The sequence below is a fragment of the Theropithecus gelada genome, chromosome 20, assembly GCF_003255815.1.
Source record: "Theropithecus gelada isolate Dixy chromosome 20, Tgel_1.0, whole genome shotgun sequence".
NCBI lineage: Eukaryota > Metazoa > Chordata > Mammalia > Primates > Cercopithecidae > Theropithecus > Theropithecus gelada.
In genome coordinates, this window is record NC_037688.1 from 29,325,741 (window position 1) to 29,344,046 (window position 18,306).

The 18,306-nt window shown below is 45.7% G+C and overlaps 1 protein-coding gene across 2 annotated transcripts in view; it reads left to right on the forward strand.

Annotated features, from left to right (window-relative positions):
* Positions 1–18,306, forward strand: part of ZFHX3 (zinc finger homeobox 3) — a 277,781-nt gene that overhangs the window by 249,821 nt on the left and 9,654 nt on the right. For both annotated transcript variants that reach the window (XM_025370486.1, XM_025370485.1), the window contains 2 exons: positions 9,933–10,035; positions 11,350–16,794. In XM_025370486.1, the coding sequence (XP_025226271.1) occupies positions 9,933–10,035; positions 11,350–16,794 (5,548 nt within the window). The remainder of the gene's footprint in view (positions 1–9,932; positions 10,036–11,349; positions 16,795–18,306) is intronic.

Here is an 18,306-nt window from a genome sequence, read left to right on the forward strand (position 1 = left end):
ACTCCGTCTCAAACAAACAAACAAACAAAAAACACCAAAGCCCTTTCCTGATCATTAGAGGAAAAACCACCAAAAAGAACTATTCTCACCTCTTCCTTAGCATTATTTTAGCAGTGGAGTAATAAGAAGTTAATTTGATTGCCGTTTCATGTGAAGATACCCAGAGAGGTAGTCTGTTCACAACTGCACATTATAATGTGCAGGTCACAGACATGTCACTTCTAGGCATTTCCTATTCCATTTGGTTCTGCAAAAATTAATGAATAATGTTGTAAGTGATGTTTAGTCGTGAAGAACATATAATCGATGATGCATCAAGAGAACCTTAGCAGCCAATGGGAAGCTCAAAGGTGACCTAGCATGAGTTGCCTTTCAGAGGTCTTTTAAGTATAAATTAACTTTCTGTGGGTGTTTTCAAATTAGCTGATGAACATTGTGTAAAGATTCTGTGTAAGTGATAACCTCCTTCTGTGGACCCATGGGTTTCTGTGTTACTGGTTTCCTCAGCTTTCTCATCAGCCTTGGAAGTAACAGGCCTCATTGTACTTCCCAGTTGATGGACTAGAACCATGGGAGCCTGAAGGAACAGAAAGAGATGTGGGGAGGGAAGCATTGTCAATACTGACCTACATTTTTCTTTTACTTAGGTGATTGTTTTTGCTATTTTAATATAAATCTAGTCTAGGGACTGAGCCTATAGTAATCTGCACGACTGGTTTACATTAGACAGTAAAAACTTCATTTATATATCTCTAGGGACTAGAGTATAACTTATATTTCAAATATTCATTGTCATATTTTCATAACAGCAATCGCAAGGTAAATTTCAAGTGGCAAGTGTGGTGGTCATTGTGAATCTTCATTTACCAACAGAGTCTTCAAGGGCAGGATATTACTTCTGTGTTTGCTTAGGTAGCAATCCCTAAGATATTTCTGGAAGTTACCCATTAACTAGCACCTTTGGAAGCAGTGATCCTTAACCTTTATGGAGACTCTCATGAAAGCTATACAACAGCCATACTGGATTATTCTTTGCACACCAATGTTTGATAACCACTGTTACCCTCCATCAAGTATTTTGCAAATATAAAATTGTATGTACAATGCCAGGGAGCATAAGGATATATCCATGGGACTGGCCAATAAAAACTGTTCTAGAACCCCTGACAATGTAATTATGTAGGAGACACTGCTCCCTAAAGCACTGCTGTGCTTGGTACCTTGTATAGAAACCCCTATGTGCCTAATCTTTCCATAGCAGACCATGGAAATGTTTTCTAGACATTTCTGAGAAGTATGCAGGTTGTGGGAAATGCACTGGTAATAGGAAGTCAATTTGTTAGCAACAAGAGAAAGTTAATGGATTCAGGAATAAAGTTGAAAGTTATGAGAAATATAATCATGTAAGTATTTTACTTTTTCCCGAAAGATGTATATGCAAGGATGAGTTTTCTCTTTGCATGGGAAGATGGAGGTATGGCATGGCTGTCAGTATTGAACTGGTCTGTCCAGTCATGGGGATAGTTTGCATTGAGCCAAACTATGCATTTCTATCTCAGTCCTTTAGTTCAGCAGGAAAAAAATGAGCAACCAGGGTTGTTAGAAGGAATTTGTGGGCCTACCACAAGGTGAACCCGAGATCCTGTTTGAGGACTGGAATACTGATGATCCTGGTCTCTGCCCTGATGAATCAAAGCAGATGCCAGTGTCTTTCCTCTGAAAAATTTGGTATAAAAATGGAATTTGCAATTGTTTTAAAAACTAAGTGATTATAATGAACCTATGGTTAAAATCATGTCACGGGAGGGTATCTTACTGTCATTTTGTTAGAAAATTGGCCCTGGGAAAGTATTGGTTAGGCTCTCTAACGATATATCTGTTTGTTCATGGCCAACTACAGCAGGAAACTGAAAACAGCATGATGAAAAATGCCCCTCTAATCAGGGCTCCATTTTCTAAACCATATCGTTAAGGAATGGCCAGTTCTACGGTCATTCATCCTCCAGGAGAAGAAAGTTATGTCTGCTTTGTCCCTGAGTGGCTAGGATGAATAGCAGCAAGAGGAGTGAATCTTCTTTCTTTCCAAATGGGTTGACTGAGTTAGTTGCCGTTGGCTGCAGAATAGGAAAAGCTTGCAAAATCTCCCAAACAGATGATTCCTGGCAGACATGGGGTGTGTCCGGGCTATTTACAGCTATAAATTCTGGTAAATATATTTTGCTGTCTGGGTCCAAAGTCTCAGGATTTAGCTTGAGTTCGGTTCAGTCCCACTAAAAGTAAATTCCACCCTGATAAATGGAAACAGATTACTTTCTACACGTCTTTCCGTTCAGTTGTAAATGGAGTGCGTTTTGAGGAGGCTTCATTTAATAATACCTTATCAGACAGCTTTCAGGAACCTGCAGTGTCTAATATGTCTGTTGCTATGGTAACAGCTGCTTGCTTATGCTCTGCATTTCATATCTATGTCTTCCATGGGCCCCCTTCTTCTTACTGATGAGGGGGCTTGAGAAATATTCTCCACTAGGAACAATTGCAGTGCTGGCCCTCCACTATGGAGACCGCACCCACAGCACTTCATTCTTCTTGGCCTATTGGAAACAGAGCTGCAAAGAGTGTCTCTGCACACGTCATATGAAAAGGAAATCTATAAAGCTTAAGGGAGATGAGACAAGGGCCCCTCCACAACTGGCTGGGCAGCCCGCCCCTAATGTCAGTTTCACATAAGAACTCTCACCTATTTACAAAGAAGCTTGAGATTTCAAATTGGTGAAAGAGATGTAGGAGCTGCTGCTCAGTGCCCTTATTTTCCTATTCTTTCAGGAAAGGAGGGTGGAAGGCATGGGGCCCATGTTTCTGGCCCCTGGATGAGAATAGGAAAGACCACCTACCATGCATTTCAATACTCTTAAATTATTCTAATTGATCACTATCTTTCTAAGTGACAGGACATACCACTGGGATCCTGAAGCACTGATATGGGGAAATTCTCTTTGTTCTTTCATCATTTAACAAAATATGACCTCACAGTGGAGATGGGATTGGCTCCTGGGCAGCTTAGGAACATATTCTCTAGCCCTTTGTCTTCGCTCCCTTTGGTAGTTCTTAATTATTCTGTATTTTTTTACCTGCACAGATTTCCCTTCCATGCTCCTGGCCCTGTGTTGCCTGCACTTTTCTCTGTATCTCTTTTGAGACCAATAGTTTGTAACCTTGTGATTTTTTTTCCATCAGTGTCTGTGACTCTCTATGCCTCATGTGTGCCTGTGTGTCTGTGAGTCTCTGGGACAGGCTGGTCATCTGGGGCTCTAGGGCGGCCACTGGCCTGGGGATAGTCACACCCACCTGGGTACCAGCTCTCTCTCCTTGCCTGTATCTTAAGAGGAAGGTAATGAAAATAATCGAGGTTCATTAATTCCAAGCCCTGTGAGATGATAGCCATTTGGAGCCTGTTTGCCAATTAGATGGTCTAAATTAGAAGTGACCTTGGTATACTGCCACTGCTTGCCTCTCAGTCTAATGAAGCTTTTCTCTCCAATTCATTCTCCTCCTCAGTTCTCACCTCTCTCTGCGCACATGTGTATAACTCTTCATGTGTTTCCTGTTCTCCCATCTACCTTTTCAATCCTCAGTTAAAAAAATCTGGTCCTGAGCTACATTTGTTTCCAGCCCACATGAATGTTAACACGGCCCTACAGTATTTTCTTTTGAGCTTGATGTATTTAAAAATTGAATGAACTACCATACAGAAGGAGTTTTAGAAAAGAAACAAGAAGGCCAAAGTGGGAGGATGGCTTGAGTCCAGGAGTTCGAGATCAGCCAGGCAAACATGGCAAGACTGTGTCTCTACCAAAAAAACAAAACACACAAAAAATTGCTGAGAGTGGTGGTGTGCACATGTAGTCCTAGCTACCCAGGAGGCTGAGGCAGAAGAATCACTTAAGCCCAGCAGTTCGAGGCTATAGCGAGCCATGATCGTGCTACTGCACTCCAGTCCAGGCGACAAAGTAAGACTATCTCAAAAAAAAAAAAAAAAAAAAAAAAAAAAAAAAAGAAAACAAAGAAAAGGAAATGGGACAAGGAGAGAAGAAGCTGGGCCTTTTAGATACCATGGTCCAGTTCTCCGTGGGAGGCAGAGGTTGCAGTGAGCTGACATTGCGCCACTGTACTCCAGCCTGGGTGACAGAGCGGGACTCTGTCTCAAACAAACAAACAAAAAACACCAAAGCCCTTTCCACATGTAGAAGGGCAGTAAAGGAGAGTGGGGAACATGTTCTCCCTGGCACATGCAGAAGGCAGTAAAGGGGAGTGGGGAACCCAACTCTGAAACTACTGGCAACAGGCGCCCTGGTTTGTTGGCTATAAGTGTGCAGACACCAGCTAGTGGGCCCCAGTGGCTGTCTAGGTACAGGACAGGAAGTGAGCAACTGGCCTCTTGCTGGAACAGCTGGCTTTAGATATACCACTAGCTAGACTGCTCAGCCCTAAAAGCAGCTGGGTTTTAACTTCATGCTTAAATGACCAGCCTCATCCACAAGGATGTAGAGACTAGCTTGGTCTGTGCCAAGGAGGTCTGTGTCTGAGGTCTCTCTTCTTTTGTCTGAGTTTCTTCATTCTATTCATTTTCAATTAAAGGTAAAGGATTTGAGGCATCCTTGGGAGCCTAGGTATTAGCAAATCTACACTTTCACCTGTAATAGTGGGCTTTTCAGAAATAAGTCCTTAAAGTAAGCAATGCCAAAGCGGTAGGAATAAGGGTGTCAGAGAAACTAGTTTCACCACTTTTGCTAAGAAAATATCTCTGCTGGCGAGGCATAGTGGCTCATGGCTGTAATCCCAGCACTTTGGGAGGCTGATGGGGGAGGATCCCCTGAGGTCAGGAGTTCGAGACCAGCCTGGCCAACAAGGTGAAACCCCATCTCTACTAAAAGTACAAAAAAAAAAAATAACTGGGTGTGGTGGTGCACACCTGTAATACCAGCTACTCGGGAGGCTGAGGCAGGAGAATCACTTTAACCTGGGAGGAGACTGTAGTGAGCCAAGATCGCGCCATTGCACTCCATCTTGGGCCACAGAGCAAAACTCTGTCTCAAAAAAAATCTCTCTGCTTTCCAGCACATGGAAAGTGTCGGGGGCATCGATCTAACCTAGGCAAGCCTGTCTGCAGGTAGCCTTGAGAGATGAATTGGCATGAGCAGTCCCATAAGAACTTAGCAAAGGGTGACCTTGGCTGCACAGGGTGTTGTATTTGGCCCTTCCACATCTGTGACCTGCAGGGGTTGGTGTAAGTGGCAGGATGGTGTTCCTTATCACTCCAGCTTCTACCAAGAAATTATACATTTCAGCAGCCCCTCCCAAATGTCAGAGTGGGAGACTAGTCCCATACCTCAGACCCTGGGCTGTATAAGGTGTGCCCTGGAGGCTTTAGGGTACACTCACCTCATAGAATCTTGAAAAGCATTAAAACATAATCCGAAATAATAATGAACCAAACTAGGAAGAGCTTGGAACTATGTATTTATGAACCTATGTCGCTTCTCCTAGTAGATCAAGGGCAGTTCACTTGAGTACATGGACTTCCTTCTGGGGAGCTTGTGATTTCCTGAAATTATCTGGAATACTTTTTCTGTGAAAGTATTTTCCTAGGAGTCTGCAACTTGTATTAGATTTCTAAGGCTTTTGTGACCTCTAAAGGGTTATTTATTCTGCATCATAAGCTTTTTGGAGACAGGGACTTTTGTCTGGCTCTCTGCATCTCAGAAGCATGCAGCAGCACATGGATCCTGTACAGTGTTTACTTAGTAAATGATGGTCAATTAAATGAACTGAGAGTCACTCAAGGCTCCTCTTTCTCAACTGTGTTATTTTGGAAGTACTTAAGTGTAGAACGCTTCTGCTTCTATTATATATGAAAATTGCTTATACTGGGAGGTTTTGAGCACGGGAGTAGAACTCCACGTTTCTTTTGTTACGCATGAGACCTGTTTGTTAGGAATATGTCAGAGCCACTGTTTGTTTCCAAATTTTCTGCACTCCAGTCAGCTGATGGTTTCTTCCCAAGTTTCCATGAAACCTACAAGTACTCTGGGAGGAAGGTAGCTGAACTGGCTCAGAAGGTTTGGGAGGAAAACGTGGTGTCTAGAAGATCACCATGGACTGCCTTTTGCATGGCAGAGGCCAGCCTTGAGACCCAAATGTTGTAATGGCTGTAATCAATTGAATTTTCTTAACCAGAAAAACTTTTGTCTTCTTGTTACTTCTCAGGTTTATTAGTGAATAGAGTGGGGAATATAATTTAATATATTAAATGTTTATTGATGTATGGATCATTGGAATAATCAGTGTGGATGGTACATTCAATGTAGAAAGTGTAGGTGTTTGGGCTGATGTATACTGTCATCTGGCCAAACCTTAGAACTTTTTTTTGTTTGGCTTTTGAGTCCATAGCTGGAAGTATGGACATTGTAGGATTGTGGCCAGAGATAGAGAGAAGAGGAGAAGGGGAGAAGGAAGAGAGAGAAAGCATGTATATTGTTCTGCAGGAAAATTGGTGGTAGGACCAGTTATTTGAGGGCCTTTGAAGTCTGGCATACTTGGCATGACCCTGGTTATGCTATAACCAGGTTTTGTCTTCTCATAAACCTACATGTTTCAGTGTTGCTGGCAAAAGGGAAGTGAGTCATTACCTGTGCTCAGCACAACTGGGATGGATTGATTGATTGATTGACTGGAGACAGAATCTCACTCTGTCACCCAGGCTGGAGTGCAGTGGCGCAATCTCAGCTCACTGCAACCTCTGCCTCCGGGGTTCAAGCATTTCTCTTGTCTCAGCGTCTCAAGTAACTGGGACTACAGGAATGCGCCACCACGCCTGGCTAATTTTTGTATTTATAGTAGAGATGGGGTTTCGCCATGTTGGTCAGGCTGGTCTTGAACTTCTGACCTCAAGTGATCCACCCACCTCAGCCTCCCAAAGTGCTGGGATTACAGGCGTGAGCCACCGCACCCGGCCGACAGCTGGGTTATTACTTTCCCATTTTCAGCTATCCATTAGAGACTATGACTGGGACAGTCTGAATTCCATGCAGTTTAGTGGCCAGATATGACTGGAAAACAAAGGGCGTGCCAAGGCAAGTGTTGAAGGAAGTCTGCCTTTGGATATATATATCACCTCAGTGAGCAGAAGGACTCCTCAGTGTGCTCTGTTGATAGGATCATGTTTGTGGCTCTTCAAGATGAAGCATGAAAGCTTTGAGTAAAAAGCTTTGGAAGCTGGTAGGAGAGGGAAGAGTGGGGCAAAGGCATGGGAATGTTAGTGTCTGACTGACATGGGGCCCTCCAGTAGCCTGTGTAGCAAGGCCGCTTCCATTCTCAACCTCTGTTCAGACACATGTGCAGACAGACCCCACCTGCATTTCCAGATCCTTGGGATTCTCTTTAGGGATCTTCCTGTTTGCCTCCTGGGAATTTCTTGCCCATCAAAATTTCATGTACCAACCCCCACTTTTTTTCAGGGAGAGTTTGGGTACACTATAGATGAGAAGATGCAGGTGGATAAAAGTAGTTACTTAAACACATATGGGGCAAGACTTACAGGTTTGGAGGCCCAGATTAAGATGCAGAGGAGCATGTGAGGTTGATGATTATATTTCGGGGAGAGTTAATTGATGGAAGGTGAAGGCAGACAAAGAACCGCTGCTTACTGCCTTCTTGAATCCCAATCAGGAATTATGATTAAAGTCGCAGCGAGACAACAGAGGGCTGATGAATTGGTGTCTTTTTTTTTTTTTTCTTTTTTGCCGTCATTCACACTTGATTGACTTCAACCTTTCAAGTGCAAAAGTCTCTCTTTTCCATTATTATTCATAGCCATCTGAGTTTTTCTAATTAAAGTGTATGAAAACAATTACTGATCCGTCGTACTGAGTCTGTTAGAGGGGATGTCTGCCTTACTGTAATGCGTATGAAAAGCCCACAGTTTTCTATAATGATGTGCAGCTGAGGTGTTAGATAATTTTATTCTTTTTTACTCTGTAGGGCTTTTTTTTTTTTATTTCTCATGATTCATTTTTCATAATTCCTAAAGATCCCAGGAAAGGACTGATCCTGCAGCTACAACCGAGAAAGGAGGTGGGGGGGAGTCTTTTTTCCTTTCCCTTTCTCCCCCTCTTACCCCCAACCTCGTGCTCCCCCTCGGCTGAGGACTGTAAATTAATCGGTGACCTTTCACTTCTCAGATTCCCGCTGGACTCCCCAACCACACTGGTCAGAAATGCCTTCTATTAAAAAGAAAATAGATGGAATGAGTTTGGCAATCTCTACTCCATTCCTAACGGTTCATCAACAGCTAGCCTTAACCAGCTGCCGATGAGCTTTGTGTGAGGTGCAGATGTCTGTGGAGGCAAGAATGCTATGTCACACACATTCACCTGCCATGCACCTGCTCTTCGTAAACACAGCATTTCTCAGAATGCTTCTCCATAGTGCCTGTTGCTTACTTTTTGCACCCGCTGGCACCTGGGTTGCTGAAATGATTCTAATACCCCTAGGGGTGATGTGGAGTTATCTTATGTTGATGGGGGTGGCTGTCTGGGTTTCCTCTAGTTGTCAAGCCTATTGCTGATGATTCTAGTGGACATTTCAGTAGCTATTTTGAGCAAGGCTGGAATCTTCACAACCATTAAAAACTAATAGTAATGTATTTAAAATATTTAATTTTGAACAGAAATCTAAGTATTCCAATCTTTGCAACAGATAGTGAAGATGTCTGTGCAGTACGGTTGTGTTTGATGGAAAAATAATGTCTCCAACTGGGGCTGGGCACCATGTAGAAAGGTTAGTGGTGACTGCAGTTTCTGGTCCTGTAGCTTCTAGGTCAGTCCATTTCTCTGGCTATCATCAAATGGGAGGCGGTTTCTAATTCATTTGCAATATCATCGCCACCTACCCTTCCCACCCCATATCAGGCAAAGGAATATTGCTTCTTTTTGAATGAAGAACCTTTGATTTTTCCATTGGATATCGAGGGCTGCTTATCACATTAACATAGGGCAAATGATAACTTGTTTGGACAGGCTTCTGGCTGTATGGCAGGGAGACCTAGAGAAATACCTGAGGCTCTACCCAAAAGTTGCAGCTGTTTGGATCCAGGCGATTTCCAGAATTGCTGTATTGAGAACAAATGGCCATGGTCAAGGTGGGGCTTCCGTGTTGTAGAATGCTGTGCAGGCCACCCTCTATGGCTGAGACATTGGTCAGAGGTTCCCTCTGATGTTGTATACCTTGGGCAGAGACTCCAGAAGAAATCGTGGCTTAAGTGAGTCACAAAAAAAGGCTTGTTTGTGCTTGATGTCAGCTTGTAAAGGGTTACAAATGTTGTTTCCTGGAAAATCTGCCAGCATGTCTGCGTGTCCTTAGCCTTCCCTTTGTTCTCTTCTTTTCTTCTTACCCTTTCCTTCACTCTTACTCCCCTCCTCCTCTTGCCTGAATACATTTTGAAAACAGTACTACAATGCTCCCTGCTTCAAGATTACAGTGTACTTTACTAGGTATGATTTAATTAGGGCCCTTATTATGTTTTCAGCAGCTTAAGGTGGGCCTTTCAACTTATCTACCTAATTGGTTGCACAAGAAGTTTCACAGCCCATGACAAAACATTGTCAGTGATCAAAGTCAAAATTCTGCATAAAGGAAAAATATTAATAATAAGATTATTCTTCAAGTGTGCACTGCTAATTATGTCCAGAATGTAACCGTAGAAACACTTTTGACTGATGTGAGCTTTGTCTAATAAACATGAATCTTCAGTGAGCTATGAAAAGTGAGACACCTCTAGCTTTTCTGAAGGCTAATTTTGCTTATTAAATACTTTTTAAACCTTTTCCTATTTTGTGTTGCTTTCCTCTCCATTTGACTCGCCTTGCTCTTCTCAGGTGACCACCCCCGAGATGGTGATGCCCAGCAGCATGTTCCTCCCAGCAGCTGTTCCAGATCGAGATGGGAATTCCAATTTGGAAGAGGCAGGAAAGCAGCCTGGTCAGTATCATTATAATTGAAATAAGATGGAATGCCAAAATGTTCATGGAGAAAGGCTTTCAGGAATTCTTTACAATACTCTTAAGGTGAATGTAACTGATCAGGAGATGAGGGGCACTGTCATTAGCTACTTTATACTCTGGTTCTTGGCATGTATTTGTATATTACTCACATGGTTTAAAGTGAGAGAAAATCAGTATGAGAACCAGTGGAAGTCTGGCAGAGACACATGCGTCCCCTTAAACTATACAATTAGGGAGTGAATAAGCAGAGACTCAGTCAGTAGGCCCCACCGTCGTAAGCCATTAAACACTGTATTTCTGAGGACTTAATTAGTAGGGACTTGTGGGTTGATTTCTAGGTACACTGGATTAGTTGTCTTTTGTTCTGAGTTTTCTGGGATTGGATTAGGATGAAGCACAGAGGTGCCTTTGGAAAGAACACTGCTGTAGACATGTATGCTGCAATAGTTGGTGCCACATAGTGTTTCCTGGCTAGATGGATGGTTAGACCTCTGTGAGGCTGTCCTACATCTTTCACTTCTAAGGTGGGAAGAGTTCTAAGTTGGGAAGAGTTGGCCACACTACTGCCCCGCCTCCTCTCTTTCTTGTGAGTTTTCCATATCAGACAATGGACAAATGACCTGATAAAGGGTCTTGGTATTTATAGGTGTGATGATCTCGTTGTAGGAAAAAAAAAGTATTTTAAATAATTGAACACTTGAATGTTCATTGCTTATTGAATAGAGATGGCAATCAGAAGTCACATTATAATAAGAAATTAAATGCCTACAAATATGTATCCCCAAATTTCTTATATTACAATGTTCAGCAGTTCTTGTAAATTCCTCACAACTTAGGACAGCATTAATTCACATATTCTACACTTCAGATCTACTGTGCTAAATTCTTATTACATAAAAGATGAACATAAAAGGGAAATCCAGTCTAAGATCAGTAACCTTCAAACCAGTTCTTGAGAAATTGAGGATTCTGAGTCAAGCAATTAAATGCTATTTAAAAGACTGTTAGATCTGTGATATGACATGGGTCTATTATGCATTGAAACTTTTTGTATTTCCTTTTATTCATCTCTGTTCATGTGCACCCTGTTTATAATATGTGCTCTATTGGAGGAACAAAAGAAAGCAGGAGGTGCTCCGCAGAGATTCTGTCATTCAGGTTGGGCACTTCCCTCATCATCAGATTCTGTGTTCATGAGGCCTGACTAGGTAGACTGCTCTGGGTGTCATCCTTGAAACAAAGCCTTCTTTATCTTTGGGTTTGATTTTTTTTTTTTTTTTTTTTTAAACAGAAACCTCAGAGGATCTGGGAAAGAACATCTTGCCGTCCGCAAGCACAGAGCAAAGCGGAGATTTGAAACCCTCCCCTGCTGACCCAGGCTCTGTGAGAGAAGACTCAGGCTTCCTCTGCTGGAAGAAGGGGTGCAACCAGGTTTTCAAAACTTCTGCTGCCCTTCAGACGCATTTCAATGAAGTGCATGCCAAGAGGCCTCAGCTGCCGGTGTCAGATCGCCATGTGTACAAGTACCGCTGTAATCAGTGTAGCCTGGCCTTCAAGACCATTGAAAAGTTGCAGCTCCATTCTCAGTACCATGTGATCAGAGCTGCCACCATGTGCTGTCTTTGTCAGCGCAGTTTCCGAACTTTCCAGGCTCTGAAGAAGCACCTCGAGACAAGCCACCTGGAGCTGAGTGAGGCTGACATCCAACAGCTTTATGGTGGCCTTCTGGCCAATGGGGACCTCCTGGCAATGGGAGACCCCACCCTGGCTGAGGACCATACCATAATTGTTGAGGAAGACAAGGAGGAAGAGAGTGACTTGGAAGATAAACAGAGCCCTACGGGCAGTGACTCTGGGTCAGTACAAGAAGACTCGGGCTCAGAGCCAAAGAGAGCTCTGCCTTTCAGAAAAGGTCCCAATTTTACTATGGAAAAATTCCTAGACCCTTCTCGCCCTTACAAGTGTACCGTCTGCAAGGAATCATTCACTCAAAAGAATATCCTGCTAGTACACTACAATTCTGTCTCCCACCTGCATAAGTTAAAGAGAGCCCTTCAAGAATCAGCAACCGGTCAGCCAGAACCCACCAGCAGCCCGGACAACAAACCTTTTAAGTGTAACACTTGTAATGTGGCCTACAGCCAGAGTTCCACTCTGGAGATCCATATGAGGTCTGTGTTACATCAAACCAAGGCCCGGGCAGCCAAGCTGGAGGCTGCGAGTGGCAGCAGCAATGGGACTGGGAATAGCAGCAGTATCTCCTTGAGCTCCTCCACGCCAAGTCCTGTGAGCACCAGTGGCAGTAACACCTTTACCACCTCCAATCCAAGCAGTGCTGGCATTGCTCCAAGCTCTAACTTACTGAGCCAAGTGCCCACTGAGAGTGTAGGGATGCCACCCCTGGGGAATCCTATCGGTGCCAACATCGCTTCGCCTTCAGAGCCCAAGGAGGCCAATCGGAAGAAACTGGCAGATATGATTGCATCCAGGCAGCAGCAACAACAGCAGCAGCAACAGCAACAACAACAACAAGCACAAACACTGGCCCAGGCCCAGGCTCAAGTTCAAGCTCACCTGCAGCAGGAGCTGCAGCAACAGGCTGCCCTGCTCCAGTCTCAGCTGTTTAACCCCACCCTCCTTCCTCACTTCCCCATGACGACTGAGACCCTGCTGCAACTACAGCAGCAGCAGCACCTCCTCTTCCCTTTCTACATCCCCAGTGCCGAGTTCCAGCTTAACCCCGAGGTGAGCTTGCCAGTGACCAGCGGGGCACTGACGCTGACTGGGACGGGCCCAGGCCTGCTGGAAGATCTGAAGGCTCAGGTTCAGGTCCCACAGCAGAGCCATCAGCAGATCTTGCCGCAGCAGCAGCAGAACCAACTCTCTATAGCCCAGAGTCACTCTGCCCTCCTTCAGCCAAGCCAGCACCCCGAAAAGAAGAACAAATTGGTCATCAAAGAAAAGGAAAAAGAAAGCCAGAGAGAGCGGGACAGTGCCGAGGCGGGAGAGGGCAACACCGGTCTGAAGGAAACACTGCCAGACGCCTTGAAGGCCAAAGAGAAGAAAGAGCTGGCACCAGGGGGTAGTTCTGAGCCTTCCATGCTCCCTCCACGCATTGCTTCAGATGCCAGAGGGAATGCCACCAAGGCCCTGCTGGAGAACTTTGGCTTTGAGTTGGTCATTCAGTATAATGAGAACAAGCAGAAGGTGCAGAAAAAGAATGGGAAGACTGACCACGGAGAGAACCTGGAAAAGCTCGAGTGTGACTCCTGCGGCAAGTTGTTTTCCAACATCTTGATTTTAAAGAGTCATCAAGAGCACGTTCACCAGAATTACTTTCCCTTCAAACAGCTTGAGAGGTTTGCCAAACAGTACAGAGACCACTATGATAAACTGTACCCACTGAGGCCTCAGACCCCAGAGCCACCACCACCTCCCCCTCCACCCCCTCCACCCCCACTTCCGGCAGCGCCGCCTCAGCCAGCGTCCACGCCAGCCATCCCCGCATCAGCCCCACCCATCACCTCACCTACGATTGCACCGGCCCAGCCATCAGTGCCGCTCACCCAGCTCTCCATGCCCATGGAGCTGCCCATCTTCTCGCCGCTGATGATGCAGACGATGCCACTGCAGACCTTGCCAGCTCAGCTACCCCCACAGCTGGGACCTGTGGAGCCTCTGCCTGCGGACTTGGCCCAACTGTACCAGCATCAGCTCAATCCAACCCTGCTCCAGCAGCAGAACAAGAGGCCTCGCACCAGGATCACGGATGATCAGCTCCGAGTCTTGCGGCAATATTTTGACATTAACAACTCCCCCAGTGAAGAGCAAATCAAAGAGATGGCAGACAAGTCTGGGTTGCCCCAGAAAGTGATCAAGCACTGGTTCAGGAACACCCTCTTCAAAGAGAGGCAGCGTAACAAGGACTCCCCTTACAACTTCAGTAATCCTCCTATCACCAGCCTGGAGGAGCTCAAGATTGACTCCCGGCCCCCTTCGCCGGAACCTCCGAAGCAGGAGTACTGGGGAAGCAAGAGGTCTTCAAGAACAAGGTTTACAGACTACCAGCTGAGGGTCTTACAGGACTTCTTTGATGCCAATGCTTACCCAAAGGATGATGAATTTGAGCAACTCTCTAATTTACTGAACCTTCCAACCCGAGTCATAGTGGTGTGGTTTCAGAATGCCCGACAGAAGGCCAGGAAGAATTATGAGAATCAGGGAGAGGGCAAAGATGGAGAGCGGCGTGAGCTTACAAACGATAGATACATTCGAACAAGCAACTTGAACTACCAGTGCAAAAAATGTAGCCTGGTGTTTCAGCGCATCTTTGATCTCATCAAGCACCAGAAGAAGCTGTGTTACAAGGATGAGGATGAAGAGGGGCAGGACGACAGCCAAAATGAGGATTCCATGGATGCCATGGAAATCCTGACGCCTACCAGCTCATCCTGCAGTACCCCGATGCCCTCACAGGCTTACAGCGCCCCAGCACCATCAGCCAATAATACAGCTACCTCCGCTTTCTTGCAGCTTACAGCGGAGGCTGAGGAACTGGCCACCTTCAATTCAAAAACAGAGGCAGGCGATGAGAAACCAAAGCTGGCGGAAGCTCCCAGTGCACAGCCAAACCAAACCCAAGAAAAGCAAGGACAACCAAAGCCAGAGCTGCAGCAGCAAGAGCAGCCCGAGCAGAAGACCAACACCCCCCAGCAGAAGCTCCCCCAGTTGGCGTCCCTGCCTTCGTTGCCACAGCCTCCTCTGCAAGCGCCCCCTCCGCAGTGTCCCTTACCCCAGTCGAGCCCCAGTCCTTCCCAGCTCTCCCACCTGCCCCTCAAGCCCCTCCACACATCAACTCCTCAACAGCTGGCAAACCTACCTCCTCAGCTAATCCCCTACCAGTGTGACCAGTGTAAGTTGGCATTTCCATCATTTGAGCACTGGCAGGAGCATCAGCAGCTCCACTTCCTGAGTGCGCAGAACCAGTTCATCCACCCCCAGTTTTTGGATAGGTCCCTGGATATGCCTTTCATGCTCTTTGATCCCAGTAACCCACTCCTGGCCAGCCAGCTGCTCTCTGGGGCCATACCTCAGATTCCAGCAAGCTCGGCCACTTCTCCTTCAACTCCAACCTCCACGATGAACACTCTCAAGAGGAAGCTGGAGGAAAAGGCCAGTGCAAGCCCTGGCGAAAACGACAGTGGGACGGGAGGAGAAGAGCCTCAGAGAGACAAGCGTTTGAGAACAACCATCACACCAGAACAACTAGAAATCCTCTACCAGAAGTATCTACTGGATTCCAATCCGACTCGAAAGATGTTGGATCACATTGCCCATGAGGTGGGCTTGAAGAAACGTGTGGTGCAAGTCTGGTTTCAGAACACCCGAGCTCGGGAAAGGAAAGGACAGTTCCGGGCTGTAGGCCCAGCGCAGGCCCACAGGAGATGCCCTTTTTGCAGAGCGCTCTTCAAAGCCAAGACTGCTCTTGAGGCTCATATCCGGTCCCGTCACTGGCATGAAGCCAAGAGAGCTGGCTACAACCTAACTCTGTCTGCGATGCTCTTAGACTGTGATGGGGGACTCCAGATGAAAGGAGATATTTTTGATGGAACTAGCTTTTCCCACCTACCCCCAAGCAGTAGTGATGGTCAGGGTGTCCCCCTCTCACCTGTGAGTAAAACCATGGAATTGTCGCCCAGAACTCTTCTAAGCCCTTCCTCCATTAAGGTAGAAGGGATTGAAGACTTTGAAAGCCCCTCTATGTCCTCAGTTAATCTAAACTTTGACCAAACTAAGCTGGACAATGATGACTGTTCCTCTGTGAACACAGCAATCACAGATACCACAACTGGAGACGAGGGCAATGCAGATAATGACAGTGCAACGGGAATAGCAACTGAAACCAAATCCTCTTCTGCACCCAACGAAGGGTTGACCAAAGCGGCCATGATGGCAATGTCCGAGTATGAAGATCGGTTGTCATCTGGTCTGGTCAGCCCAGCCCCAAGCTTTTATAGCAAGGAATATGACAATGAAGGTACAGTGGACTACAGTGAAACCTCAAGCCTTGCAGACCCCTGCTCCCCGAGTCCTGGCGCGAGTGGATCTGCAGGCAAATCTGGTGACAGCGGGGATCGGCCTGGGCAGAAACGTTTTCGCACTCAGATGACCAATCTGCAGCTGAAGGTCCTCAAGTCATGCTTTAATGACTACAGGACACCCACTATGCTAGAATGTGAGGTCCTGGGCAATGACATTGGACTGCCAAAGAGAGTCGTTCAGGTCTGGTTCCAGAATGCCCGGGCAAAAGAAAAGAAGTCCAAGTTAAGCATGGCCAAGCATTTTGGTATAAACCAAACAAGTTACGAGGGACCCAAAACAGAGTGCACTTTGTGTGGCATCAAGTACAGCGCTCGGCTGTCTGTACGTGACCATATCTTTTCCCAACAGCATATCTCCAAAGTTAAAGACACCATTGGAAGCCAGTTGGACAAGGAGAAAGAATACTTTGACCCAGCCACCGTACGTCAGTTGATGGCTCAACAAGAGCTGGACCGGATTAAAAAGGCCAATGAGGTCCTTGGACTGGCAGCTCAGCAGCAAGGGATGTTTGACAACGCCCCTCTTCAGGCCCTTAACCTTCCTACAGCGTATCCAGCGCTCCAGGGCATTCCTCCCGTGTTGCTCCCGGGCCTCAACAGCCCCTCCTTGCCAGGCTTTACTCCATCCAACACAGGTGGGTTCTGCTCTAGCAGATCGTTTCAGGGCTAAATAGCTGCCCAGTCAGCATTCTGTTCTGTGGATACCACCCAAACCCTCTAAATGCGGGGCAGATGGGAAGTTTCCCTTTCTAGTTCTTTGAAAGCAACAAGACTTCAGTTCATTCCTGTTGAGTCTCTCAAGTGCTGGTGGGTCAGGGATGGGATCTCCTGGTTGGAACAGTCTCCTTAGAAACCACTCTTATCCCCTATAATAGGGAAAAACTTGAGGGTCCTGGTATACTAATTTCTGGAATATTTCAAGAAACAAGTTTCCATCATAGATCCTTTCATTCAGTCCTTGTGAAGATGCTGATCCTATCGAGATATTTGTTGTAAATATAAGACACCTGAGTTAGTCCTAGCTAATTCTGGATTATGCCCTAAGAAAACTGGTCCAAGAGCATTTAAATCAACTCTTTGCTCTCAACCTAGGGTCCCTGCCTTCTTGAGAGAGCTACAGTGGCAAAAGAATTGCTATTAGGGCCAGGCGCAGTGGTTCATGCCTATAATCCCAGCACTTTGGGAGGCCGAGATGGGTAGATCACGAGGTCAGGAGATCGACACCAGCCTGGCCAACATGGTGAGACCTCCGTCTCTACTAAAAATACAAAAATTAGGTGGTATGCACCTGTAGTCCCAGCTACTCAGGAGGCTGGGGCAGGAGAATCACTTGAACCCTGGAGGCAGAGGTTGCAGTGGGCCGAGATTGTGCTACTGCACTCCAGCCTGGCAACAGAGCAAGACTCTGTCTCAAAAAAGAAACAAACAAAAAAAGAACTGCTATCAGAAAGAAGCTCTTATGTGTAGATCCTTAATGTTAGGGTTCTCTTCTAGCCAGAACAATAGTGGCTGTTTCTAACAAGATAACTGTTCTACTGGAATGCACTGACCAGGAATCTTGTATTGGGCAACATGGTTCTGCTAAAATACTGATGCATGTTTCAGAGGTCCTCAGTCACCTCTTTTTTTTCCTTTTGCCCATTTCCCTTTCCTTGCTCCTGCTCATTGAGAATCATAAATACTTGGTTGGCGCTCTTATAGTCTCAATAGGGAGTTTTGCAGTTCTTCGTACATACCTCTCATTTTCCCTTCTCTGTCCTCACATCTCTGGATCCAGCCATCTTTGCTAAATTGGACCTTCACCTCCAGGGTCCTGTTAGGCTTAGACACAAGTCTGCAAATTCCCCCCACAATGGCCTGAATTGATTAGTTCCCGTTTACCAAAGGAGAACTCCTCCTAATGCTACCTTGCTTTCAAAATGTGTCCCTGTTCCCAGGGGTTAAAGCAGCTGTAATGCTTCCCACAGCAGTCTTAGTTTCTGGTTGAATTAGTTCCACATTTTACACTTTGGGTGGTGTTTTACCAAACATGAGGCTACTGCATTCCTGGTCCCCATTTCTTATTCAAAGAGAATAAGAAAAGAAAGCATTAAGACATAGAAGTTGTTGCTTATATGTGTTGACAAGCCATGTCACAGAAAGCCAGC